The sequence below is a fragment of the Rattus norvegicus genome, chromosome 3, assembly GCF_036323735.1.
Source record: "Rattus norvegicus strain BN/NHsdMcwi chromosome 3, GRCr8, whole genome shotgun sequence".
Taxonomy (NCBI): Eukaryota; Metazoa; Chordata; class Mammalia; order Rodentia; family Muridae; genus Rattus; species Rattus norvegicus.
This window is the reverse complement of record NC_086021.1, coordinates 174,144,476-174,169,733: the sequence shown is the minus strand read 5'-3', so window position 1 is coordinate 174,169,733 and position 25,258 is coordinate 174,144,476. Positions and strand designations below refer to the sequence as shown.

Here is a 25,258-nt window from a genome sequence, read left to right as displayed (position 1 = left end):
CCAGTTTTCCAAAAGGAAACTAATGTCATATAGACATTGTTGGGAGTGCAGGTGATGGTGTCCAGCTTTCTGGCTTGAGTGACTGTCAGCTGTGCCATTTACTGGGGTGGAAAGCGAGGGGAGGAGCCTGTTTTGGGGGGAAGATGAAAAGTTTAGGGCAGGTTTTATGGAGAAGGTAATCCTGAAAGTGGGTCAGACTTAAGACGTTGTACAAAGATAAGTGCCAGGGCAGGGCGAGTCACAGACGTGGAGGTTCTTAGGAGGGGAAAGCAGTTACTGGGAAGATTTGAGGAAGTAGCTCAAATGACGTGGGCTTTCCTGTGAGGGTTGAGTAAACTTCTTTTCCATTGCCTCTGATTGGTTAACAAAGAGCTGATTTAGCCTAGAGCTGAACAGGAGAGAATGAATAGAATGGGACTTATGATCCCAGTCAGGGGTCCCAAAATAGAGGAGAGAAGGAAGAAAAGAAGGACCAGGAGGATTTGCCGTGAGAACACATGAGATAGAGCAAGCCAGAGCAAGGCTCAGACTGCAGGTAAAGACCTCGTGACGAGGGAGTCCCCCCCCCCCCCCCAGGGCAGCCTAGTGCCCACAGCTTGTTAATAAATAGGTCTCTGTGTCCTTTAATCAGAAGCTAAAATGAGCTACAGTGGTTGTACAAACACCCTGTTGTTACTTGGGAGCAAAAGGGGTGAGGAAAAGTCCCTAGAATTTACAGGGCCCATTTGTTAGGCTGCCTGGGGCTCCTGGAGAGCCATGGGATGGTGGGTAACTGATAGAGATTTAGTTTGTATTGAAATAATTGAAATGAAGATTGGTGGGGGTTTTTTGTTTGTTTTTGTTTTTGGGAAATTCTTTTGATGTCAACACAGAAATGGGCTTAATTGGAATGATGCATTTGAAAGGACCACACAGGAAAGATCCAGGAGATTTAGTGGGGATGGGGAAGAAGAGTCGAAGCTAACTTAACGACTGACAACTGGAGGAAGTGAAAACTGCAGATGGTGCCTAGGTTAGACTAGGATGGTTGTCATTTCAAGTCTGTCTGAAGTCAGTCTCCAGTGAGTGAAAGATACTGAGTTAGAGCTATGCAAGCGCATTGCTGACTTCGAACACTTAACATAACACTCAAAGTCTTGTACAAAAACCACCTGGCTAGATTCCACGTAACCCTTAGATTAGATTGGAAGAAACTGCTACCAGTAACAGAACACGATCTGGCTGCTTCAGAGCTTTACAAACCAGATTTTGCTTGTTTTTTTCCCTCTTGATTTGAACATCCTGCTAGATATTTTAAGTGGTTTTCTATATTTTAAAAATTCTTTCTTTGATTCCTTTGTATGATATTGTGTCTGAGCAGGGTAATAGATGGGTGACTGGCCTTAAAATTCTGGTCCTGCTCTCATTGTTGAAGTGCAGTGTTGGAGAGGAAAGACTTCTCCCACATTCCTTTATGAGCCTTGGCCCTTACTGAGCCCCAATAGTTCTGACCCATAAAGCCTTTTTCATATACTGGTAATGGAATAAAATAGACTTTAGGGGAAAGCGTTTCCCCTTTAAAAACCTGTTGTAACTGAGGAGATAACTCGGCTTGTTTAAGAAGCTGAGTTATGCCTAAAGCCTGATAACTACTCATTCTCCAGCTTTTGTTCATACATACTTCCTTTGATGCTGCAGTCCTTTGAGGTTCTAGAACCTTCTAGGCCTAACAAGATAGGTGATTTGTCTTAACGTTTGTGGTTAAGTTGCCACTGTGTGAGTGCTGTGTTTTAGAGAAAAATAGTTGGAGGGAGGTGGCATTCTCTTACACAGAGCTGAAGGATTGGCCACCCAAATTTCTTTGTCTTAGTATGTTTTTACTAACTCCCACAGGGATCCCTATAGCTTTGGAGATAGTCGAGATACAAGGCGTGATCGCTCTCCAATTCGAGGAAGTCCAAGGAGAGAACCCAGGGATGGCAGAAATGGCCGGGATACCCGGGATAGAGACATTCGAGACCCTCGGGAGTTGCGGGACCGCAGAGACAGCAGGGACATTCGGGATCACAGAGACAGCAGAAGTGTACGTGAAGCCCGGGACCTGAGGGATTTTCGGGACTTTCGTGATCTAAGAGACTCTAGAGATTTTCGAGATCATCGAGACCCCGTGTATGACAGATACAGAGAAATAAGAGACTCCAGAGACCCTTTGTACAGGTATGTCCAGAGAGAGCCTGTCTGCTGTTTCTTTAGAGGCCTATCTTGGGTGTAATTGGATGTACTTACTGAGAACTCTACATACGTAACCTTTTATTTCTTGTGCCTATCATCAAGTAGTTCTCAGTAAGTTTGCTGAATGTGTGAATAACTGATGTATTGCACTTATTAAAAGCATCTGGAGCTGGGCATTGGTAACACACGCCTTCAATCCCAGCACTTGAGAAGCAGAGGTAGACACACCTCTGAGTTCAAAAACAACCAGGGTTACACAGAAAAACCCTGTCTCAAAAACCCAAAAGTATCTGAATCTGTGTTGGGAAAGATTCCATTGTACAAATGAAAGCAGGAGTGGAGTATAAATTAGGTTGACCAATTTAGAACACAGAGATGATGCAGGTAGTCAGGAAATGTGTGGAAGATGCCCAATATCCTGAGTCATCAGGAGGGTGCAGGCGAGAGATGTGCCTGCTAGGATGCGTCCACTGTCAGCAAGATGGGGAGACAAGTACAGCAGGGCGGCTACAGCGCCGTATACGTAGATGGCTAGGGAGAAGAGGCAAGGAGACCAGTTCAAACCACTGGAACATGGTTTAGGAGTGCCTCAAAAGTTCAAGAACAAAGGGCTAAGGAGATGGCTTGGCCAGTCGGGTATCTACTGCACAAACATGAGGACCAAATGCTAATCCCCAGTACCCACAAAGCCAAGCATGGTGTGTGCATCTGTAGCCTCAGCACTAAGGCTGTAGAGACAAGTGGATCCCTGAAGTGCTTGGCCAACCATCTTTGACAGATACATGAGCTCCAGGTTCAAAGAGAGATGTGTCTCAAAGAATAACATTAAGCAATCAAGGAAGGCACAGAATACCAACCTTTGGTCTCTATACACTCAGTACAGATACCACACACACAGTGTTAAAGAGTTGAGGGAGATTCAAATAATCATGGATGAGTGTGCATAGCAGTGCTAGCCATATAAACCACAAAGTAAAAACAAGCCAAATACCCATCAGCACACAATGGGAAGGTTATTTGGTCATAAGTTTATGAAATGCTGACAGATGTTAAGGCAGAGTTGAACATTGAAAACATTGTGCTATATAAAATAAGCCAGACACAAAACCAGCCACCATGTGATTCCACTTATTTGAAATCCTTGGAATAATCAATCCATAAAGTCAAGAAATACAGATTGTCAGGGGCTGGGGAAAGCGGGTAAATGATGTGGATTTCTGTTTGAGGCTCTCTAACAATTGGAAATGGGTAGTAGTGATGTGGCCACATGGCATTGGGATTACAGTGCAGGGGAGGGTGCACTTAGATGGTTTAACGTCATGGTGATCCACACCTATGATTGCAGCACAGGGAAATGAGGCAGGAGCCAGGAGTTCAAAGACAGCCTTAGCTATAGAGCGACTTCATGGCCACATGAGACCCTGCCTCAAGAAATACTATCATGACAAATTATTGATACAGATTTTACAGTCATTTTTCATCTCCAGTCCTCGTCATTTTGTGAGCTGAGTTAACTCAGTCGCAGCCCCAGAGGTGATAAACACGTGCTGCATGTAAACCTGTGTGCCAGTTCCTCTGACTGCCCTGGAGGGGCTTGAGTTTTGAAGCATCCTCTTCATCTGATTTTTGCAGGATAGGACAGAGTTGTAACTTGAGAAATTGTCCTTACATTTTCAGGAGAGAAGGCTCTTATGACCGGTATCTGAGGGTGGATGACTATTGCCGGAGAAAGGATGACTCTTACTTTGACCGGTACAGAGACAGCTTTGATGGACGGGGCCCTCCTGGCCCAGAGAGCCAGTCTCGTGCAAAAGGTGAAGTTGTAGCGGTGTGTAGCCATTACTGGGGGGAGTCACCAAAGGTTTGTGGACACCAGCACCTCTATACAGACGGCTCAGTGACCCAGCCAGGCCGTCCACAGATGTTAATGTTGATTTTTAAATGCAGATTAGCATTATTTAGTTTAATTATCCTGTAGGAAATAGGAAGTTGTAATAGTGAGGAATGAGCAGAAGGTTAGGGTGCTGAGACTTCCTTGCATCTACCCTTGTTTTGCAGGTAACTGACCACACATGGGGGGGGGAGGCTTTCTGTGTCTTTCTCATTCTTACCTAACAGCTTCTCTGTTAGGTAAAGGCAAGGCAAGTTCCTCGACTCTGCAGAGATTTCCAAACTGTTTCATGCTGGCTGCTTAGAGATGGAAGGCGCCTCATACTCTCGCCCATTTGACTAGTACTGGGAGTTATGAAATTTGCACTTTGTTTGTTTGTTTGTTTGTTTGTTTCAAAAAAGTCCAGACATTTACATTAGACACACTACAGAACTGAATGAGCAGCAGAGTCTGGTGTCCGGTGAGGTGCACTGAGAGACAGAAAGCGGCTGACTTACTCTTACTCTTGGGAAAGTCTGCTGTAACCCAGACCTGGCTCCGCCTCCCTGGCATGCACCATCTTGTCTGACTGTTTTTTTTGTTTTTTGTTTTTTTTTTTTTTTAAAAAAACAAAAAACAAAAAAAACAAGAGTAGCCCTTGCTGATCTGAGGTCACCCGTGTAAGCTAGGCAGACCTTGAACTCAGCAGTCCTCTGGCCTCAGTCTTCCAAGTGCTGGAAATACAGGCATGAGTCCCCGGCCTGGCTGATCCACCTTTTTAAACCATAAATAGCTAGCTTCCTTCTTGGTCGGTTTAGTAGTAGGGTTATATAAAGCATCACAGTGGCTGTGACCTGTCACCCAAGGTTTTAGCTTGATGAATTTAAGATAGTAGAGAATGGTAGAAATGTTTAAGATTGACTCAGAATGTCTCGCTGCATTACGGAAGGACAACCCTCACTTAAGCCTCCCCTGCTGGTGTCTTGCAGAGCGTTTGAAACGTGAGGAACGACGTAGAGAGGAGCTTTATCGTCGGTATTTTGAGGAGATCCAGCGGCGCTTTGATGCTGAGAGGCCTGTGGATTGCTCTGTTATCGTGGTCAACAAACAGACGAAGTAAGAAGCCTGTGCTTGTTTCTTCTTGGTGTGGAAAAGGGGTCAGTGCTTAGCAGCTCCACTCCCTGACCTTGCTGGCTTACTCTCTTATTACCTGAGCTTGAATTAAGAGTTTTTTCACTCAATGACAAAAAACCCAACATAAAGGGGTTGAAAACAAACTAAAAAGTTTGCTTAAATGGGAAGTTCAAACATGGCCTCCTCTAAAGTCTAACTGTGAGCAAAACATGTTCCCTGTCAGTTTCTCCTTCATGCGTTCCTTGCTTATGCCCTGTTTCTGACCATGTTTTCTACTTGAAGAGTCAGAGTGGCAATGACTTTAGACATGTATCTTCTTAGCTTAGCAAACCTACTAAAGATGAGGCTTCTCTTCCTGATATATTCATATTTGTGTTCTCTCTCTCTTTCTCTCTCTCTCTCTCTCTCTCTCTGTCTGTCTGTCTGTCTCTCTCTGTGTGTGTGTGTGTGTGTGTGTGTGTGTGTGTGTGCGCGCGCGCATGTGCGTGCACATAAGTGTATGGTGTTACAAAAGCCAAATGACAGCATAGGCTCTCTTTCTTGCCTTGTTCTGTTGAGAAAGGACTTCTCAGCCAGGCAGGGGTGACACACACCTTTAATCCTAGTAAACAGGAGGCAGAGACAGGCAGATCTCTGAGTTCAAGGACAGCCTGATCTACAAAGTGAGCTCCAAGACAGCAAAGACAGCCAGGGCTATACAGAGAAACTCTCAAAAACTCAAAAAAGAAAAAAGAAAGGGCCTCTTTTTAAACCTAGAACTACTGTTACTCTGCTAAGTTATCAACTGTAAAACACCACAGTTCTCCTCCGCTCTGTCTCTGGAATTACAGATGCACTCCATCCTACCCAGCTTTTATGTGGTGCTACCGTCCACACTTGTGTCTTCCTACTTACTCAGCAAGTAGGCCGTCTCTCGCCATCCCTTCCAGGGCTCTACTGGACGTCTTAGATTCTTCCTGAGACTAAGCTAGCTTATCATAACTCCCAACCCTGAGGTGTCGCTTTGGACTGGGGCCCAGAATACTGTGATTTACAAGGGCTGGGTTTAGAGGTGAAGTTAGCCTTGCAGAACCATGGGAACTGAGAATAAGAGTGGAAGTGTACTCGAGTCAAGAAAACCCCACCCACTTCCACAGCAACCACCTTGAATCCTGTAGGACCTGTTAAGTGACCACATTAACCAAGTCAGGGTCCTAACAGCTCTCTGTTAAGTGTTCACAGTTGGCTAGAGCTGGGTTCTGGTTCTCATGGAGTTAGGAAATCCTTATGTTTTCTAGCCATCTACTGTTACAGATGCTCATTTCAAAAGTGCAGTGACTAGGAAATCTGTTAAGATAGCAGCTAGCAGACAAGAGTTCAAAGGCTTTGGGCTGCCTTACCTTTTCAAGATGCTAAATAAGTAGTCATCATTTTCTAAGCACCTACCCCATACGGCCCACTGGGTGCTTTACATAAACAATTTGTAACCTCCTCTGTAATTAGGGTAAGAGTCTGCATGTGTGCGTGAGAGAGAATGGCTAGGTACTGAGACTGCAGTAGTAATAAGCAGATCTCAGACTGGTGAGGAAGGTGACAAAAATACATAGACAATGAGTTCTGTGAGGGGAAGGACCAGAGGTTTAACTTAAATTGGAGGCAGAATCAAATGACAGGATCTAAGTCATGTTCCTGTGCTACTGGCTCTGAGAAAACAACTGAGTTTGCTAAGAGTTAAAAGACTTACTCGGAGCCTCACTTCTGACTCAGGCAGGTCTTACAAAGGACAACATTTCATTGGGGCTGGCTTACAGGTTCAGAGGCTCAGTCCATGGTGGGAGCATGGCAGCATCTAGGCAGACTTGGTGCTGGAGGAGCTGAGAGTTCTACATCTTGATCTGAACGCAGCCAGGAGCAAGTTCACTTCCACAGTGACACACTTCCACCAACAAGGCCACACCTCCAAATAGTGCCACTTCCCGTGGGCCAAGCATTCAGAGCACAACAGCTTTACAAGTAAATGCTGGAACTGGAATCCTAACTCACATATTTACCATCAAAGCACATTGTGTTCCCGTACAGCCTCCTCAAGGGTTGAAGAGTACAGCAGGTCCTAGAGAGCGGCAGGTATTGGACTAGAGAATCAAAAGAAAGGTGTCAACCAGTTGTGGTGAGACCTATAGTCTCAGCACTTCAGAGGGGAGGAGAATTACTTCAGGTTTAGGGGGAGCCTGGGCTACATGGTGAGATCATGTCTTGAGACACATACACCCATTCCAGAATGCCAGGGCTGCTACAGTGCAGAGCCTGTGTAGTATGTGTGGGCGGTATGACTAAGGAAGCCCTACTGATGGAGAAGAGAGAGGGTGAGACTTTGACCTTCTAGGTAGAAACTGCCCAGTTAATGTCATTGATCATTAATACTGTTTATTCAAACAAATTCATCAGATGCTCTGGGCAAAATCAGTTATGGAAGGTTAACCTGATAAACTAGACCCTAGGAAGGATCCGCACTCATTTCCTTCATCAGACTCCTTGGCTTTATTCCAGGTCTAGGACCAGAGCGGTCATGCAGGCTAGTGTAGGTGTAGGATTGCCTAGTTTGCTGTTGGTTTTTATTCAGTCATCAAACATGATACTGATGAACAATATGGCCACTAAGTCTAGTTGGCATATAGGACTGACAGGGAACCTATGGGTCCCAGGACAAAGGTTCTACTGCCTCAGAAAGACTGAACCTGGGTGCTTAGAGGAAAAGACAAATAAGGTTGTGAGTAGATTGAAGTAGATTTAGTTTTTGGCCCATCCCATTACTCTCTTCATGAAGAAAGGAGTATGAGCATTGGTGGTGATGTGGCTGAAGGATAAGGAAGAGAAAGAAGGAGGAAGACGGTCTACTAGGACCCATAATGCACAACGCTGGTTCCATTGAAGAGGCAGAAGAAAAGGACGATGGAGAAGTACACTGGTAAATGAAGTCTGTCCATCCAGAGAACCCTTGTCTCAGAAAACCAAAACACAGAGAAGAGTTTGATAAAATCAAAGCTTCTTTGGGGCAGAAATCCTAGTGATGCAGGGTATCCTCTCCTTAGGATTCACCAGCAATTGGGGATAACAGTGGGCTACACAACCACACGTCAGCAGCTCCTCAATAGCACAGGAGCACCATTGTGGATTCCAAGGAGCTCCTTCTTTTAAGTATTTCCTATGAAATGTTGCATCAAAGCAAAATTTGGAAAGCTATCAGAAAGAATTTGGTCAAAACATGCTTAGAACGTTTTGTTCATTAAACTGGCAGAAGAACCAGAGGGAGCTCAACAGTTACGGACACACAGTGCCTGCCCTGCTGGGGGAGCTGTGTTCAATTCTCAGCGCTGCATGGGGGCTGACCACCTTCTCTAGCTACAGTCCTAGAGGATCCGGTGCCCTCGTCTGGCCTCCTGGGGCACGAGGAGGTACAGGGTACACGGGTGTGTGTGTGCATGTGTGTGTGTGTGTGTGTGTGTGCGTGTGCAGGCATATGAATAGAAACCTTTTAAATGTAATAAACAGACTGGTAGAGGATAAAAAGAACTACAACAAGTTTTATGAGCAGTTTTGAAAACCTCTAAGTCAGAGTGGGTGAAGACCATCCGAGTCAGATGCCTTCATGCTTTTTATGATACCACAAAGTTGTTTCTTGTAAAGATGAGAGTGAAGAAAACTAGAAACACGTGTGTTCGTACAGGAAGCCCTCTGTGCACCATCGCATCAAGCAGTGGCTCAGGAGTGATCTGTATGACAGCTCTTTGATGAGCACTGTGGCCCATAGCCGAAGGATTTTGAGGGGAAGATGTATCAGACTGCTTGGGACTTTGAGAAAATAGATAAACAGGAAGAGAAAACCAGGTTTAAAAACTTAGCAAAATTATGAAAAACATCTTAGGAGAGAGGTCAAAGGTCTTTCGGTGACATCTGCATGCTGCAGTCACTTACGGGCAGACAGCAAATGTGAAAAGAATCTTAAAGGTCTAACACCCGAGAGACAGTTCAGCCTTGGGGACTAGAAGATAGCACAAGACCCCATGTACATATTCCTGATCACTCCTTTTTTGAGACCTTAAGACAGGAAGTAGGCAGAGGCCGTCAGGAGAGGCAATTCTGGAGGACCTGGCTACTTAGCGTCTGGAACTGCACTCCTATCCTGTGACTCGAGTTGGGAAGCTCCCTGGATGCTGTCTAGAAGGCCCTAGAGGATGTTCAGACTCCCTGTTGTTGAGTGTGATCCAACTGCTGACAGTACCAGCACCGTTGTGGCAAGTGTCCTTTGGAGTGACCTCATGGATGACACGTGGAAGCAGCAGGCAGGCGTCACCAGAAGACACTGATACACATGTTCAATGCCCCCTCATTCCTTCTGATAGTATAGTATCTTTTCTGAGCGTGGGGGTTGGGCAGTGTTAAACTTCTGGGTGGCGTGCGAGCGAGGATGGAGCTGCAGTTCCTTCCTTTAAGTGAGACAGATGGCCAGCATCCATGCAAAGCAATGGTACTTTGTCTAGTGTCCAGTTACCTCATGCTGTAACGATTAAATCCTTCTCTGGTAACAGCTTGTTAAGCTAAACTTAGTGGGAAGTACCCTCCGCAGGGCTTGCTTTCCAAAGTAGTAGGGAACAAAATGCTACCTTCCCAAGGTCTAAACAGGCTGGTTGGGAGCAATAGTGTCCAGTCAGAGTCAGCTTTAACAGGTAATGAGATGGGGAGGAGGCAGTTTGAGTACCATCCTACGGCAACTTCCCGTGTGCTCGAAGCACAGTTAAAATTATTTTAGGAAAAAAAAAATTAAAAAAAATTATTTTAGAAACCTGAAGATAGTACTGGGTGGACTTAAGTCTGAGTTCTGAGGAGACATAGCTGGCTGAGGTCCAGAATTACAGATTGAGCCGTGGCCAGGGAGTGCTCACCCAGATCCTGTTTGTTCTCATAGAGATTATGCGGAGTCTGTGGGGAGGAAGGTGCGAGACCTGGGCATGGTTGTGGACCTGATCTTCCTCAACACAGAGGTGTCCCTCTCACAAGCACTGGAGGATGTCAGCAGGGGAGGGTCTCCCTTTGCCATTGTCATCACCCAGCAGCACCAGATTCACCGTTCCTGCACAGTCAACATCATGTTCGGAACTCCACAAGGTACAGAGACCTAAGTAGTCCAAATTCCCAGAGGTAGTCACCAGCACAGATTCTGTGCCCTGCCTGTGAGAAGTGGGTTTTGAGGAATGACTGACATGTTCCAGTTCCAATGTGGCAGCCCCTTCCTTTCCCTTCCTTTGCTGTGGAAAAGACTTTTCATCTTTTCTGTGGTGTTCTCTGATACTGTTCTAGACCTGTTGGCAAACCGTCAACAGCCAGCTATGGTGGAGAGGCAGACTGATTAGTAGTGAGTACAATTTCCAAGTATGAGTAATTCCACCATGCCCCATCTCAAGCCATCAGTGGGACATCACTGAAGGGACCTGGCTCCCAGTGAAGTCTGACTTAGGCATCTGCTGCCTAAAATGCAGCTCCCAGGGATGAGACTCTCACAGACAGGCTGCTGGTTGCCAGTGTGCTAGAAAAGCAAGTAGAGGGGTTATACAGGCAGGAGAGGCTCTTTCCGCTAGAGGAAATCAGCCAGCCATCTGTGCCCTGTCTATGATTCTTAAGCCTAACTTCCCCTTTTCCACCTGCCTGTGCTCTGTTGTCCTGGCTTTCACACCCATAGTCACAGGGTGTGGTAAATTGCTTGTCTCTGAGGAGCTGTCTTTAGCTTGTGTGTAGATGTTCATGTAAGGTTCCAAGACGTGTCCTCAGATAGGACTGTTGCCCCATTGAGGAGAGATGGTTGGTCTTAACCCATGACCTTTGAACTGATGAATTAAAACCATAGTGACTGCCCGGAGCACAGCAGAGAGCCAGGCTTCACACAAGACTCTTGGGCCTCCTGCTGCTGTGTGCTGCTCCCCACGTGGCCTATTTGGCTCTGTGGGAGGCTTTTGTATTCCTTGGGTTTTTACCACAGGTCTGTGATCCACTGAGGAAACAGCTCTGTAGGAAGGTGTGTCCCACACTGAAGAGTGCTGCTCTGTCCCTCAGCCCACCTCACTCTAGGTTCAAGACTTCTTGGCACTGCAGTGCTTCTCTGCTTTGAGACTGAGTGCAGCAGTGAGCACTTGGATGTGTCGTGGGTCTGAGAAAGTGACTGGTGTCGCTCCCTTCTGTAGAGCATCGAAACATGCCCCAGGCAGACGCCATGGTGCTGGTGGCCAGGAACTATGAGCGCTACAAGAACGACTGTCGAGAAAAGGAGCGCGAGGAGATCGCCCGACAGGCGGCCAAGATGGCTAATGACGCCATCCTCCAGGAAAGAGACCGTGGAGGCCCGGAGGAGGGGGGTCGCGGGGGGCACCCTCCAGCTATCCAGAGCCTCATCAACCTCCTGGCAGATAACAGATACCTCACTGCAGAGGAGACTGACAAGATCATCAACTACCTGCGAGAGCGGAAGGAGCGGCTCCTGAGGAGCAGCGCCGACTCTCTGCCTGGTGAGCTACGTGGCAGGGCCGAGGTGAAGTTCTCACTCTGCATTTCTCTCATCCCATGCTCTGTTGGGAGGGTGGCATGCCCAGGGTTCTCCAGGGTGGGCAAGGGACGAGCCGTCCTTTGGCTCTCCCACAATCCATGCACGCTGACGATGCTGGCAGCTATGATCTTGACTCACTGCCGAGCTCTGCTCCCTGGAGTTGAGCTGTTGGGGCGTAATCTAGTATTGCTGGCCTCCTGGGAAGGAGCCGTGATGGATGCCCCTTGTCTGTTTATTTAGGTTCTGTTTTGTTTTTTAAGCAATTTTATTGGGCATTGATTGGGCTGCTTTCTTTGGAATTTGATGTTATTGTCTGTACTGTGTGATTGTTGTGATGTATGATTGCTATTCTTCCTGTGGCTGCTAGGCCTCCTGCCCTTAGGGGGCACTCTCAACCAGATGCCTCCCTCTTCTGTCTTCCAGGCCCGATTTCCCGCCAGCCACTCGGGGCGGCCTCGGGTTCCTCGCTGAAGACACAACCAAGTTCCCAACCGCTTCAGAGCGGCCAAGTGCTCCCTTCTGCTACACCCACTCCAGCCGCACCCCCCACCTCCCAGCAAGAGCTTCAGGCCAAAATCCTCAGCCTATTCAATAGTGGCGCGGTGGCGGCCAACAGCAGCTCTGCATCCCCCTCAGTGGCTACCGGAAGTTCCCAGAACCAGAATTTTTCCACAGCAGCAAACAGTCAGCCTCAGCAAAGACCACAGGCCTCAGGAAATCAGCCTCCAAACATTGTGGGACAGGCAGGGTCTGCTCGGAACATGGGCCCTAGGCCTGGGGCTCCTTCCCAAGGGCTCTTTGGTCAGCCTTCCAGTCGCCTGGCACCTGCCAGCAACATGGCTAGCCAGAGGCCTGTATCTTCCACAGGTATTAACTTTGACAATCCAAGTGTACAGAAGGCTCTGGACACCCTGATTCAGAGTGGCCCTGCCCTTTCCCACCTGGTTAGCCAAACTGCAGCACAGGTGGGGCGGCCGCAGGCCCCCATGGGATCTTACCAGAGGCATTACTGAGGCTACGCTGGTCCAATGTCCCTAGTCCCCCCTTCTCTGGCCCCTCCCACTTCATCGTAAGTAGCGTTGTTTGGAAGTGTTCATCACACTTTCCAGGTCAGCATCAGATATCCTAAGTTTCTCTCACCACTCCTTCCGGCGGCTGTTGCTTATCACTTAACAGAATCAGAACTTAGACTGCATCCGGGGCTGGATCTTTTGTTTGGGTAGAAGATAAGTAGGCTCGGCTTCTGTCTGGGATTGCGCTGGCACCTACCTGGCAAATTTGGAGGAAAGAAGGAAGAAGCCAGGCCCAGCTGCCCCAGTTGAGAGCACCATTTCTGGAGCCAGTGGTCACCACCTTAGTTCCACCTCCACATCAGCCAGAGCTGGGCTCCTGCCTGGCTCACAGTAAAGCCAGGTGGCCTTGGCAGGCAGTGTCATCATTGTCCCATCAGAGAATGAGACTCCAAGGACTCAAGAGTGATTTCTCTGGACTGTCAAAGAGCCACAAGGCAGCCAGAGAAGAGAGGACTCTTGTGCCTGCGGCAGAGTGGTCCCTTGAAGTTGGTTTGGTTTCATAGTTTTCCATTTTCTTGGAAGGCCTCTAGACAACTGAACAGCTCTCTCAGCACTTTGACATGAACTGTGACTCTGGGCCCCACTGCTCTCTACAGCGTTAGCCATGCCGTTCTCTCCAGCCGCACCTCATGCAGGCAGCACTGGGGCAGCTTCAGGCGCTGAAGCCGGACACCTGTGCTGTCAGTGATTCATTCTGAGCCCCAGGCTTTCATTTTCATCTAGACTCGTGTACTGTTTCTGATGAGCAGGAGACAGGGACCATTTGATGTTAGAGTGGCAGTTGGATATGTCCTCATACAGAAGAGCATTCGTAACTTTTGAGACAGGGTGATACTTCGGGAAGGGTTCTGGCCGCTGCCCTGAGTGGAGCCAAAGGAAGAGGCACTTTCTCCTTTGGGGAAGACTGCGCATTAGAACCCTGGGGATCGAGTCTGGGGGAGAACAAGGCCTGACCAGGCAGCAAGAGCGCTAACTCCAGTGCGTCCCTGCCAGGGGCCGAGCACACCAGTCCAGAAGCCCAGCCCCGGGCGGCAGTTTACGTTCTGATCTGTTTGTGTTCCACGGTGGGTTTCCTCCCTCTTTGAAACTCTTGTGTTGTTGATAAAATGAAATAATTACTTTTTAATTAAAATGAAAAACCAGACCTGTGCAGATCTTTCTTGGGCGTGTCTGCAGTACCTCTGCTGAGCACTTTCCCCAAGATCAGAGTCCACACCCAGCCTAGACTGCATGTGCTGCCCGCCTAGTGAGAGGCGCTGACAGCAATGCCCACAGCAAACTGCTGCTCTGTGCCTGCTGCTAGAGACAGCATATGGCAGGTGTGTCCAAGATGCGTTACAGGGACGGAAGCCATTGTGAGGAGCCTCTGTGGGCGATGGTTTTCATTCCTCTCTTGCCTTCATGCCTGTTGCCATCCATTGTGCATACTCTATAGTCAGAACCTGAGGCCTTGAAGAGCCTTTAGTATACTTGGTATGAATGCCCCGAGCCTCCGCCAGAGAAGAGACTCGCTGCCTCCCAGAGGGTGCCGGCAGCCGTGTGGCTTGACACCTAGGAAGCACTCCTGGTCAGGCACGGGGCCCCAAAGCTGGTGTGCTCACTTCTGTGAGCAGAGGATAGCCTTCCCACCTAATACCTAACTAGCCAAGTTCCGGCCCAACCTGGGCTCCATGAAACCCTGTCTCAAAAGACCAAAGCTTCATGTGCTGACGGTGAATTTGACTTCCTCCTGAAGTCTCTAAACCGTGCCCCTCAGGCTGTCAAGGGTGTAATAAAATTATTTTTATTGCATTGTGTGCAGACAGGTATCTAAAAAATGAACACAGTAAAAGCCTTAAAGCAGTAAATGGGAGCATTCAACAGTAAAGGAAAGAACTGATCCTCTCCTTTGCATATTGGCACAGAGAACACACGATCAATACCGAGGCAGGATGCGAAATACCGAAACACTAAAATTAAAGGCAGGCCTAATAATAATAGTAATAACGATAAATACTCTTGATTTGGCTTGCAACCTCTCCTATTTACAAGGGTTTTGGACTGCATTGCATTGCCCTGCACATAGGTCGGCTGAAACAAAAGCAACACTCTTCTCACTACCAGGCTATTGAAATATTGCACTCAGAGTAAAGTCACCTGGATGGACATGGAACATCTAGCTACAGTGATTATAAAGGTGACTTGAACGACACAAGGTTCATAACAAATATTGCACATGGAGCACAGAAAACGGGGGGGGGGGTGTTGTTGTGGGCTGTTTGTTTTCATCAACAGAAACTTTGCTCTTGCCAACCAGAGGCTGGGCCCAGGTAGTGCAACTTTGGTTCCCTAATCGGTGTTGATACTGCCTCCTCCCCGTTTGCCCAGCCCCTCTCTTGCCCCAAAAGGCAAAACCACAGCAAGGGAGGGCAGACTTGAAGGAATGTCAGGTCCTGGGTCCAACACTTCCGACTTGATGGCTACTACCTGGAAGAATATCCAGTCCCCATCAAATCTCAGAGAGGTCCTGAGCCAAGCAACAGGGCAGTGGCCCTCGAGCCCTGCCACTGGCCACACTTGAGCCTGTCTAGATGGCACCAGCTGCAGCTCTCTCTGCCTTGGGCTCAAGGAAAAAGGTGGTGAGGTCAGCTAGTGGCCCTGGCCCTGGAGTGGGCAATGATGTCTAACTAGGTGCGCAGACCAGGGCCCTGGGGCTGGAGGCACTGTACCCAGTCCCAGAGGGCGCTTAAAGGAGCATGCAGTGCCTGTCCTCTTAGTAACGTGCCCTGGGGGAAGGGAACCAGCCAAACGCCTCTCTAGGGCTGAGGGCACCTCCCCACAGGTGGGCGTGGTGGAGCGGAAGCGCCAAGGATGAGTTAAGAAAGCCAAAGTCCTTGTGTCCTACGAGAGGGGGAGAGGGGGAGCAGGGGGCAGAGAAGCGCCAGGAACAACTGAACCCATATGACTCCATTCCCTACTCCAGGTCCTGGTATCTGGAGACAGTAACTAAGGACTTGCTGCTAGGCAGCAAAGCTCCGCCCCAGAACCACCAGGGGGGCTGGGTCCCCAGGCAGGACTTGCAGAGTGGGGACCAAGAGGCTGCGCGAGGCCTCCTGTGAGTCGGCCCCTAGACTGGCATTGGCCCCTCACCTGTCCCAGGAAGGAAAGTGGGGAGGGTGTGCCCTCCAGCTCCACAAATTCAGTCTTTGGCGAGGAGCCACGGGACAGGGGGAGCAGGCGGCAAGCCAACAGAGGAGAGACGCCTGCTCCTCCACGAAGGCACCGGGCAGGGCTTCCTCGGTGGGCGCGGGCCTCGGTTTCTCCCCCTGGAGGGGTGTCCCCTCCCCCTCCTGGCCGCTGGGAAGCTCGCATCCACCGAAGCCGGCCGTCGCCTCACCTGTGTTCGCCAAGAACTGGAGGGAAGAGAGGGAAGCCCGGGCCGTGGACAGGAAAGGGAAAGGAGAGCGCCGGCCTTAAAGCACTTGGCTCTCAGCTCGGGAGCGCAGGGAACCCTGGCTTCCCGGGTCTCCGCCTTCCTGGGCGCCCGCAGCGGGGAGAGCGCGGCCGTGGCGAGGAGTCCGTTGCGTTTCTAGTTTACAGAAATATGGGGACATTAAAAATACACTCGATGTCTCCTGTACACTATGTATAGCGCAGCCGAGCGGCGCCCGGGCTCAGCGACCAGGGTCCGGGGGGAGCGCGGCGGGGCGTGGGGAGGGACGGGCTCGGGGCTCCCCGGCCCGGGACCACGGTTCCGCTCCTCTCCACGCCGCCTCGCCACCTTTATTGCAACGTCTACTCCGGCAGGGCGAGGCCGGGCTCAGAAAAGGGGCCCACGGGCCGCCCTCCGGGTCAGCCCCGACGGGCAAGGCCTCCGGGCCGCAGGCAGCGGGAGGGAAGAGGGCCAGGGCACGGGCAACGGGGTCTTATGTAAACGGTGACAGCGGCGGGGAGGCGCGGCGAGGGCTCCGGGGCCGCGGGCCGGGCTCGCTCGGGCCGGAGTGGCAGGTCCTGGCCTTCAGGAGTAGATGGTGATGACCTCTCGGCCACCACCGCGGACCAGCATCACCCGGTCCAGTTGCTCAGTGAGGACCTCCAGGAATTCCATGTCTGAGAGCTGGTCAAGGAGACAACCTGCGCCTTCCCTCAGCCCGCCTCCCTGTCCTGGAGTTTCCATCCCAGACTAGAGGACCCACGTAGGACCCACGTACGGCGCCGCTCCCATCCCTCTTCCCCTTAACTTAAATCCAGGATACAGTTTTCATCTCCATTGCGGTTGCGGGGAGGCCCGGGCATGTTGAGCAACACCAACTTGGCATCCCGGGATTTATTCACGATGACCTCGTTCAGCCGCACAGCTGTGTGCATGCGCCGCACGTTGGACTGGTTCCTGCAGAAGAGAGAGGAGAGGAAGTAAGGACATTAGCCCAGGCCAGGAAAAATTAGGTCTGGTTGCCCTCCCAAGTCGGGCTGCTCGGGCCTGGTGCTTGCCAGCTTGGGACCGCCCCCAACCCCAGAACTCTCCAAGCTGGACAATGACCAGGGACACCCCTTGAGGGTTCCGTGGAGTGGGGACCTTAGAAACCTCGGAGAAAAGATGGAAATGGTGGCGCACTTACAAGTTTTCCCACTCCCTTCAGGAAACAGAGAGAAGCAAAGAGAGAAAGAAAAAGAGGGGTCAGGAAGAGGCACCCGCTGAGCCAGCCACCATCTGCCCAGGACAAGCGGTGCCCCCACCACCACCTTCACCTTTTCAACACCTGCAACTCGAGAGCGGGTCCTGACCCTTAACGATCAAGCCCAGCCCTGTCAGTCTCGAACTGGGGAAACCAAGGCAAGTTCTGCCCTTGGTCGTCAAACTGCCAGATCAGGACCCTCCTGCCCATGTATCCTGCCATATTAAACACCTTTAGGCCCACCCTACCCCCAGACGCAGCCCCAGGCCCGTACGGCTTCATGCTGAAGAAGTCCTTGATCCCCTCCGAGGAGACGGGACTGGGGCCTTTGTTCTTCTGAGCCGCTGACTTATCCTTGGTCCAGGTGAGATGCACCTTCTCTGGGTCTGTCTCCCCCTCCCCCTCAGGCTCCTCCCCTGGAGACGGCGAGCTGCTAGGGCAGCTGGGAGCACTCTGGTCATGGATCAGCTGCACCTGAGGTAGGGATGATGGTTCAGCAGGTGATACTTTCGGTGGCCAAAGATTCTGCTGCCTCTAGTGAGAGCCGAACCACTCCAGTCACTCACCTCCTCTTCTGGCTTCTCCTCGTTGTCACAAGCTGTCTCTTCGGGAACATTGAGGCGGAGCCGAGTGTTGGCTGGATTCTTCCTCCGAATGGAGCCCCGAGATTCATCTGTGATGCTCTGGATCTAGGGAGTGACACAGGTTGGTGCCAGCTCTGCTGGGGGTCACCACCCACACCCTGCCAAGAGCCTTTACTGCAGCTGGTGCTTATCCGGGTGACACGCATTCCCGAGTGGCTCACATTGTGAAAATAGTGGAGTGCCTCTCGACCAGACACCTACTGCATCGCTGACTTGGCCTCTGGTCTCCAGAGCCCAGGCCTCCCTGCCATCGGTAACCAGCGGTCTAACACCTGGCACGGCAAGCTTGAGCCTGGCACCATGGTCCCATGCCACTCTGGCACACGGCATTTCTTATCACTTCTGCTATCGCCCTGGGTGACACCCCTGTCCTTCAAGGGTCTGTCACTCATTTCCCTGAACACCTACCAGCCACATTCTGAGAAGCAGCTTCTCCCCACCTGAGAGACTCTAAGCCCCAGGTTCTTTACCTTCGCCTGCGGGACCCTCCACTCACTCCCTGACAGCTACTTCCGGGAGCTCTTCGGTCCACAGCCCTGGGTATCATCCCTCACTCCCTCCAGGGACTCCACTCCCTGGGGTGGATCTTTTTATCCATACTCCAGGGGGCCAGTGATTGAAACTGAAGAGACCTTACCCCATGGGGTGCTCGGCACTACCTCGCCTGAGAGCCTTCGCTCATCCCCTAGGAGGCTCGCCCCTGACTCCTCCCCAGCATCCAAGTCTTTAAATACCCATCTGTTACCCACTCGGCGAGTCTCCCACACTGGTGGCACACACCCCCTGAGAACTTGTCATCCATACATATTTAGCATCCACTATTCTCCCTCAGGCCTAGAAGTCTCCTACAGAGACAAAAGTCTGTCTCGATGCCAAAGTCTCTGTGAGGGGGATGGAAAGCGGCAACAGCCACATGTAGCCTCACAGCAGGAGAGCTGTGAGATAGGGAGGTGACGGGGGTGGGGGGAGTGGGGGGGGACACCTAATGTGAATACAGCATTCCTGATGGCCAGGGATGGCAGCCCACAACTTCCCACACTTGTGCAGGCCCTCAGTCCTAAGAGCCCCATCAGAGCGCCCTTACCTCCCAGGGCACCCTTACCTCCCGTTCCCGCTCGTTCTTGGTGAGGTGCATCTGTTTGAGGATCTGAGAACGTTGTTCCATTACCAATGTCTTCTCGTAGGTGTATGCTGAGATGTCGCTCTCGTGCTACGGGGCGAGGAGAAGGCAGCGGCTAGGAGGGGAGGCCAAGGTGGGGGGAGGCAGGAGCCCTCCCTCCCACCTGCCTGCAGCTCCCTATCCCCATGTCCTTGCACCAAGCTTCTAGGAGGCAGGGGACCAAACCATGGCCTAGGAGAGCAGGCAGCTCGTTCCCTGTGCACCCAACACGGAACCCAGGGGGTAAACTGTGAAGTGATGAATGCATTGATTAATTAACAAATTACCCGAGTGAATGGAGGAGAAGAAGAGGATGAGAGATGAATGAACACATACCCCGATGAATGGGGCGTTAAGGGAACAGACTGACACATGTGTAGGTTAATGAACTCAGCATGAGGCATGGATACACTGAAGAGGTGGAGAGACAGGAGTGGGACAGTGTGCCCTCAGGGAACAGACCATGTGGTAGCCTGCCTGGGTTTGAATCCTGCCTCTTCCACTCACTGTGTTGTATGGTCGGTCCCCAAACTTTTCTGTGTCTCAGTGTTCTAGTTGGGAATGAAAACATCAGTGTGTGTGTGTGCCTCCCTGGAGGTCATGAGAGTCCCAACTCGCCAAGTGCACACAGCAGTCTATCATAGAGTGAGCACTCTTCAACATGGCGGCTACTCTTGTGGGAGAGGGCTGGCTGGCTGAACTCTTGGACTCGGTCACAGAGGAAGGCAGCCTACGTCATCCACTTATGGCTATCTGAGTGGTCCTGTTGGGACCCCAGCCAAAAGGAAAGAGCCCCCAGCTGGGACTTTAAGAACGTCCGGGGCTCCTAGGGACCTACCATCTCCACGACTTCCACCTCTGCAGTAATTCGTAAGTGGTACAGAAACGTGGTCAGGTCTTTCTTCATCTGAATGCTGTTGTCATCCATCTGCGCCACGGTGAAGATCCGCATTTTGCATTTCCTCCAGACCTGCAAGGATCAGAGGCAACCCAGAAAAATGTGGCCAGAGGCTAAGAGACAACCTGTGACAAAATGCCCCTCCCCCCTTCACCTGTCACCAGGCATGGGGGCTGCCCTGGACCAGAGCCCAGAGCATCATCACCTATGTACCTGCGTGGACACATACCCTCCTGCACCACGGACAGCCGTGCACACCCATACCCTCCTGCACCACCGACAGCCGTGCACACCCATACCCTCCTGCACCACCGACAGCCGTGCACACCCACCTTGTGGTGACGCAGGAGGAAGGGCAACAGCATGAGCATGCCCCCGTCGTGCACGATCCACCACACGTCAATGCTGCCCTCAGAGAAACGCTCAGGGTTCCCGGGGAACATGGAAACATTCTTGGTGACCAGCAGGGCGAGGTGGCCAGCTGTAGTTTCCCGGACGAGTTCTTGGAAAGATCAAAATAAGACCCGAGGGCAACAGTGACCAGTTTTCCCAATACTCAGGAAAAGCCACAAGGTTTCCTGGCACCCAGCACCCAGCACCCAGCACCTACCACACTCCATCCGACCTTGACCTTGAACTCCAGTTATCAGGGTACCAGCACTGCCTGGGCCTCATCATCTACTGCTACTTAACTGTTGAAAAAGTACTTCAGTCTCTCTCTCCTGGGCTGTTTTCCCATCTGTTAAGTGACAACAGTGTCCCCTGTTCTTTTTTTCTTTCTCTGTGTGTGTCTCCCTCTCTCTGTGTATGTCTGTGTGTGTGTCTGTGTCTGTGTGTGTTTTGTGTCTGTGTGTGTCTGTGTATGTGTGTCTGTGTGTGTCTGTGTCTGTGTGTGTATGGGGGTATTTATGTGGGCACACATGTAGATGTATATGGAGGGCAGATGTCAATCTCAGGCACCCTTCCTATTCTCGAATTACGCACCTTGTTGGGTGTGTTTGTTTGTTTGTTTGTTTGTTTGTTTGTTTGGGATAGGACCCTAACTGACCTGACTGATCTAGAGCTCACAGAGCAGGCTATGCTGGCTGGTGGCTGAATCCCAGGGAGTCTCCTATCTCTGACCCCCAATACTGGGGACCTCTGGATTCCAGGGTGAAACTTGTGTCTTCATGCTTTCCTGGGGAGCACTTTACCAACTGAGCCCCTCCCCAGCCAATGCCTCTTTTGATTATGAAGAACCCACCATGTGTGGCCTCACTGAATCCTTGAAGAGAGTCAGAACTGTTCGGAGTTAACAGGGGAGCCTCTGGCTATTTCAAACATGACTTCCTAGCTGTGTGACCCAGGCAGATTCCTCTGTCTCTATGTCTCCGTCTCACACCAACATGCAGGTGACAGTACCTAGCGCTCACGGACATGAGAGCATTAGAGAAAGCCTCAACTGACTTGGTACACAAAGCACATTCTCTAAGTGTTGGTTGGACACATCTAGGACAGACCAGAGCCAAGACACGAACCCTGACCTCAGTGACTGGGAAGCTGCAGCCCTTGCTCTGCCCCTGTCCTGGCTGATGGTGTGGTATCACCTGCATGTGCGCGCGCGCACACACACACACACACACACACACACACACACACACACACATGCACGCGCACGCTAAGAAGCAAAACATCCCAGAGCCAGCCCTTCAGCCCTGAGCCCAGCCCCGAGCCCAGCCCTGAGCTCGTCACCACGGCCACAGCCACCACCACCACCACCGCCTTGTCAGTACCGATGAAGTTCCTCCATGTCTGATGATCCTCCTTCTGTCGCCAGTTGCGAGGCCAGCCCACTAGCACAGTGTTGTGTTGCAGGCCCCCGAGGCCCCCGGATTGGATCAGGTGGGACACACCGTCACGCAGGTTGGAGGAGATCACTACCTGGCAGAAGCCCTTCACCTTCTCAGCCTCCATCAGGCGCCGGATAGACTGTGGGGAGGGGATGTGTCGATGAGGTCCAGCCTCAGATACCCTGAGGTGGATCTGGGGCTCACAGACTCCCTCCCACCCTTTCATCCCTCCCTCCCTCTCTCTCTCTGTCTGTCCCTCCCTGCATCTATCCCATCTTTCTGAACCTCAGCTCTGATTTTATCCAACTCTGGGACCCAACCAGGCATCCCACCCCTTCCTGCTCCTCACAGATGAGCCCCTCAGCCTCCCCCCTCAGCCTCCCCCCTCACACCCTCCCTCAGTCTCTCCACTGGGCCTCCTCGATAGCAGCTGTGCCCTAACTTGCACACTCTCCACCACCATCTCGCAAGCTCTTGACCCTATCATCCATTAAAACCTGGCTCCCTTCACTCAGAGGCCACCCTCCCCAGACAGCACCCTCCTTCTAGACCACAGTCAAGCCAGGGTGTTCTGCACGGCCACATGTAATTGTTTAACAAAAATAACGATAATCATTTTCAGCCCACATTTATCCTTTGATGAGGGAAGGGTTCTAGTTACTCCCACTTTATCCATGAGGAAATCGAGGCTCGGAGGAAGAAAGTCTCACTTGAGGACAAGCTGCTAGTGTGAGAATTGGACAAGCCAGGAGGCCGATTTCAACTGCTCTGCCCTCAACCGCTGCCCTGGTGTCAAGCATGCAGAGGCTAATTTCCATCTCTGCCACCTTCTGGCTGTGGCTTCAGGCAAGCCACCTAACCTCTACTCATATCTCCCCATGGTGGGGCAGATATGCTCGGGAATCAGGAGAATTACACAAGTCGATTCATGAAAGGGCTCAGGACACTGCCCTGTATCATAGCCCTAATGTGTCGGATAGCTGTTATCTTTAACTCAGCGAGAGCACTCAACAGTGCCTAATGGGGCTGGAGCCTCCCGTGTGTGGCTGTGGCCTGTGGCTAGCATTTGGTCTCTTGCCCTGCCCTATCCCTAGCCTACTGCCTGGTACCCAGCATGCTCTCCTCCAATCCATGTTGAGTTGTCCTGACTAGTTGGGGCCCCCAGCTCCAAGTCTTGATAGATTGATGTGAACGGCTCAGTGAGGCAGAAACAGCGACTGTCAAAAGCCATTAGGGGTGTCCCTCCCCGTCCCACCTCACCTCCCTTAGGCCCCCTTTTCTCTCTCTACTCCCGGCTACAACCTTTCGGGAAGACAGGCCTAAGTCTTAGGTACAGCCCCCGGCCTCTTCTACACGCTGGGTTCTAGACACTTCTACAGTTCATGCCCCATTCACAGTGGCTCTGTGTGCTCCTTTGTGGATGTAACAAAAGCAGGTGACCCAGAGCCAGGGGCATTCGCCAGTCCTGGCTAGACTTCCAGCCAACCTTGTGACTTCAGAAAGCTGCCATTCCTCTCTGGGCCTTGGGTTCCTCCTACAAGGTCTTTGAATTTGTTCTTGTTTTTATTTTTGTTTCATTTAATTTTTTTTGAGACAGGGTCTCTCTGCGTAGCCCTGGCTGTCCTGGAACTTACTATGTAGATCAGGTTGGCCTTGAACTCACAGAGATCCATCCACCCATTAGACTGGGATTAAAGGTGTGTACTACTATGCCCAGCAGATCCTTGGTTTTGAAAAGACCTTAAAAGATTTCCCCTTTCAGCAAGATGAATAGTTTCTGACTTTAGGTAACCTGGCCTCTAAGCCTCAGTTTCCTCATCCATAAAATGGGCCCTTCTGCCTCTATTAGCCATTGGTTCTGTAGGCTGAATCGTGTGTGTGCACGTGTGCACAGATGTTCATGAGGTCAGAGGCCTGAGGTCGACTTACTTTTTGAGTCACTCATTAAACATAGAGCTCACTGATTGGCTAGCCAATAAGCTCCCAGGATCTTCTCATCTCCATCCCTGCCCTCAGAGCTAGAGTTATGCATACCCAGCGTTCCCCCAGGGCCTGGCTTTCCTGTGGGTGCTAGGGACCTCAGATCAGGTCCTATTAAACAGCAAGTAAGCACTTCGTCCGCTGAGCCCTCTCGCCAGCTCCTATGGGGTGACATCTAAGGCACTTGCTCACTCTCTGACGCTCAGGTTTGCCTTCTAAGAAGAGAAGTTGCCCGAGTGCCCTTTGATCCCCAAAGGCACACTGAAGGCAAGAACAGTTCCCTTCAGACCCTGGCTTCCCCACCCTACCCGGCCTCTCCTCACCTCCTCTGCCCGCTGAGCCTGAGGGTGGTTGTCCAGAAAGGTGCCCTCAAGGACAGAGCCCACAATGGTCAGGCCCTTCCCTGCCTTGAGCTGGGAGGTCAAGGACAGCAGCTGCGGGTGCACCACGTTCTGGTCCTGGTCCACACGCACCAGCACCAGTAGCTGGGGCCTGAAGAGGGTGCAGGTCCATGTGACCCACCTCCCCACCTCCCAACAACCTACCCTCCCACCACATGACTGACATCAGTTTACCCGTTTGTCTTCTATGCCCCCACACCTGGGCCCCATCAACCATAACCTTCTGGGGCAGCAGCAACCACTTCATTGAACAGCAAGCCGTCCAGCCATCTCCCATGCATACCTCTCCATACATCCGCCCACCCACCGGTCTCTCCATCTACCCCATTCATCTATCCATTCAACCACCTACTCAGCCATTTTATCTTTCAGCCGTCCAGCTGTATCCAGATGAATTTACCCACCAGGCATTATTCGCTCAGGCACCCACCCACACGTCCACCCACCCGCTGTCCGTTCACACATCCATCTCCTCACCCGGATAGACTCCTCTTTGCATGTATGCTTAACCCTGCATCCTTCCAGCCATGGACCCACCACTCCTCTATGCCTTCTGCTTCACATCCCTCCAACTCCGTATCACGTCAACGGTACTGACCAAGGGCCTACTACTCTAGGCTGGACCCTGTGCTGTCCACTTGGGAACCTACAGACAGTGCCAAGAGTGGCATCTGGGAACCCCAGGCTAGTAACGTGTCTCTAGTTCGGATCTCCAACTTGACCCTTGATGGAACCAGGGAGCCAGAAGCTGAGCTGGGGTGTGCAGTGGGAAGTGTCTGACCTGAGAGGCAGGAGGGAAATAGGGCCTGGAGACTCCTGGGAGACCCTACCAC

General features: G+C 51.2%; 2 protein-coding genes across 13 annotated transcripts in view; one reads left to right on the top strand and one right to left on the bottom strand.

Annotated features, from left to right (window-relative positions):
• Positions 1-14,003, top strand: part of Ncoa5 (nuclear receptor coactivator 5) — a 33,132-nt gene extending 19,129 nt beyond the window's left edge. For 4 of the 6 annotated variants that reach the window (NM_001106543.1, XM_063283394.1, XM_063283392.1 and 1 more), the window contains 6 exons: positions 1,873-2,196; positions 3,889-4,025; positions 5,071-5,197; positions 10,158-10,357; positions 11,428-11,748; positions 12,210-14,003. In NM_001106543.1, the coding sequence (NP_001100013.1) occupies positions 1,873-2,196; positions 3,889-4,025; positions 5,071-5,197; positions 10,158-10,357; positions 11,428-11,748; positions 12,210-12,799 (1,699 nt within the window). In that variant the 3' untranslated portion in view covers positions 12,800-14,003. Of the gene's footprint in view, positions 1-1,872; positions 2,197-3,888; positions 4,026-5,070; positions 5,198-10,157; positions 10,358-11,427; positions 11,772-12,209 lie in introns of all 6 variants that reach the window. The other 2 variants (XM_039104630.2, XM_063283393.1) reach the window with 1 other exon arrangement.
• Positions 14,004-14,621: 618 nt separating this feature from the next.
• Slc12a5 (solute carrier family 12 member 5) overlaps positions 14,622-25,258 on the bottom strand; it is a 39,280-nt gene continuing 28,643 nt past the window's right edge. For 6 of the 7 annotated variants that reach the window (NM_001393675.1, NM_134363.2, XM_039104209.2 and 3 more), the window contains 10 exons: positions 24,348-24,516; positions 21,988-22,183; positions 20,548-20,717; positions 20,156-20,287; positions 19,261-19,368; positions 18,081-18,203; positions 17,789-17,988; positions 17,458-17,472; positions 17,095-17,228; positions 14,622-16,948 (listed from right to left, as the gene is read on the bottom strand). In NM_001393675.1, coding sequence (NP_001380604.1) covers positions 16,857-16,948; positions 17,095-17,228; positions 17,458-17,472; positions 17,789-17,988; positions 18,081-18,203; positions 19,261-19,368; positions 20,156-20,287; positions 20,548-20,717; positions 21,988-22,183; positions 24,348-24,516 — 1,339 coding nt within the window. In that variant the 3' untranslated portion in view covers positions 14,622-16,856. The remainder of the gene's footprint in view (positions 16,949-17,094; positions 17,229-17,457; positions 17,473-17,788; positions 17,989-18,080; positions 18,204-19,260; positions 19,369-20,155; positions 20,288-20,547; positions 20,718-21,987; positions 22,184-24,347; positions 24,517-25,258) is intronic. The other variant, XM_039104204.2, reaches the window with a different exon arrangement.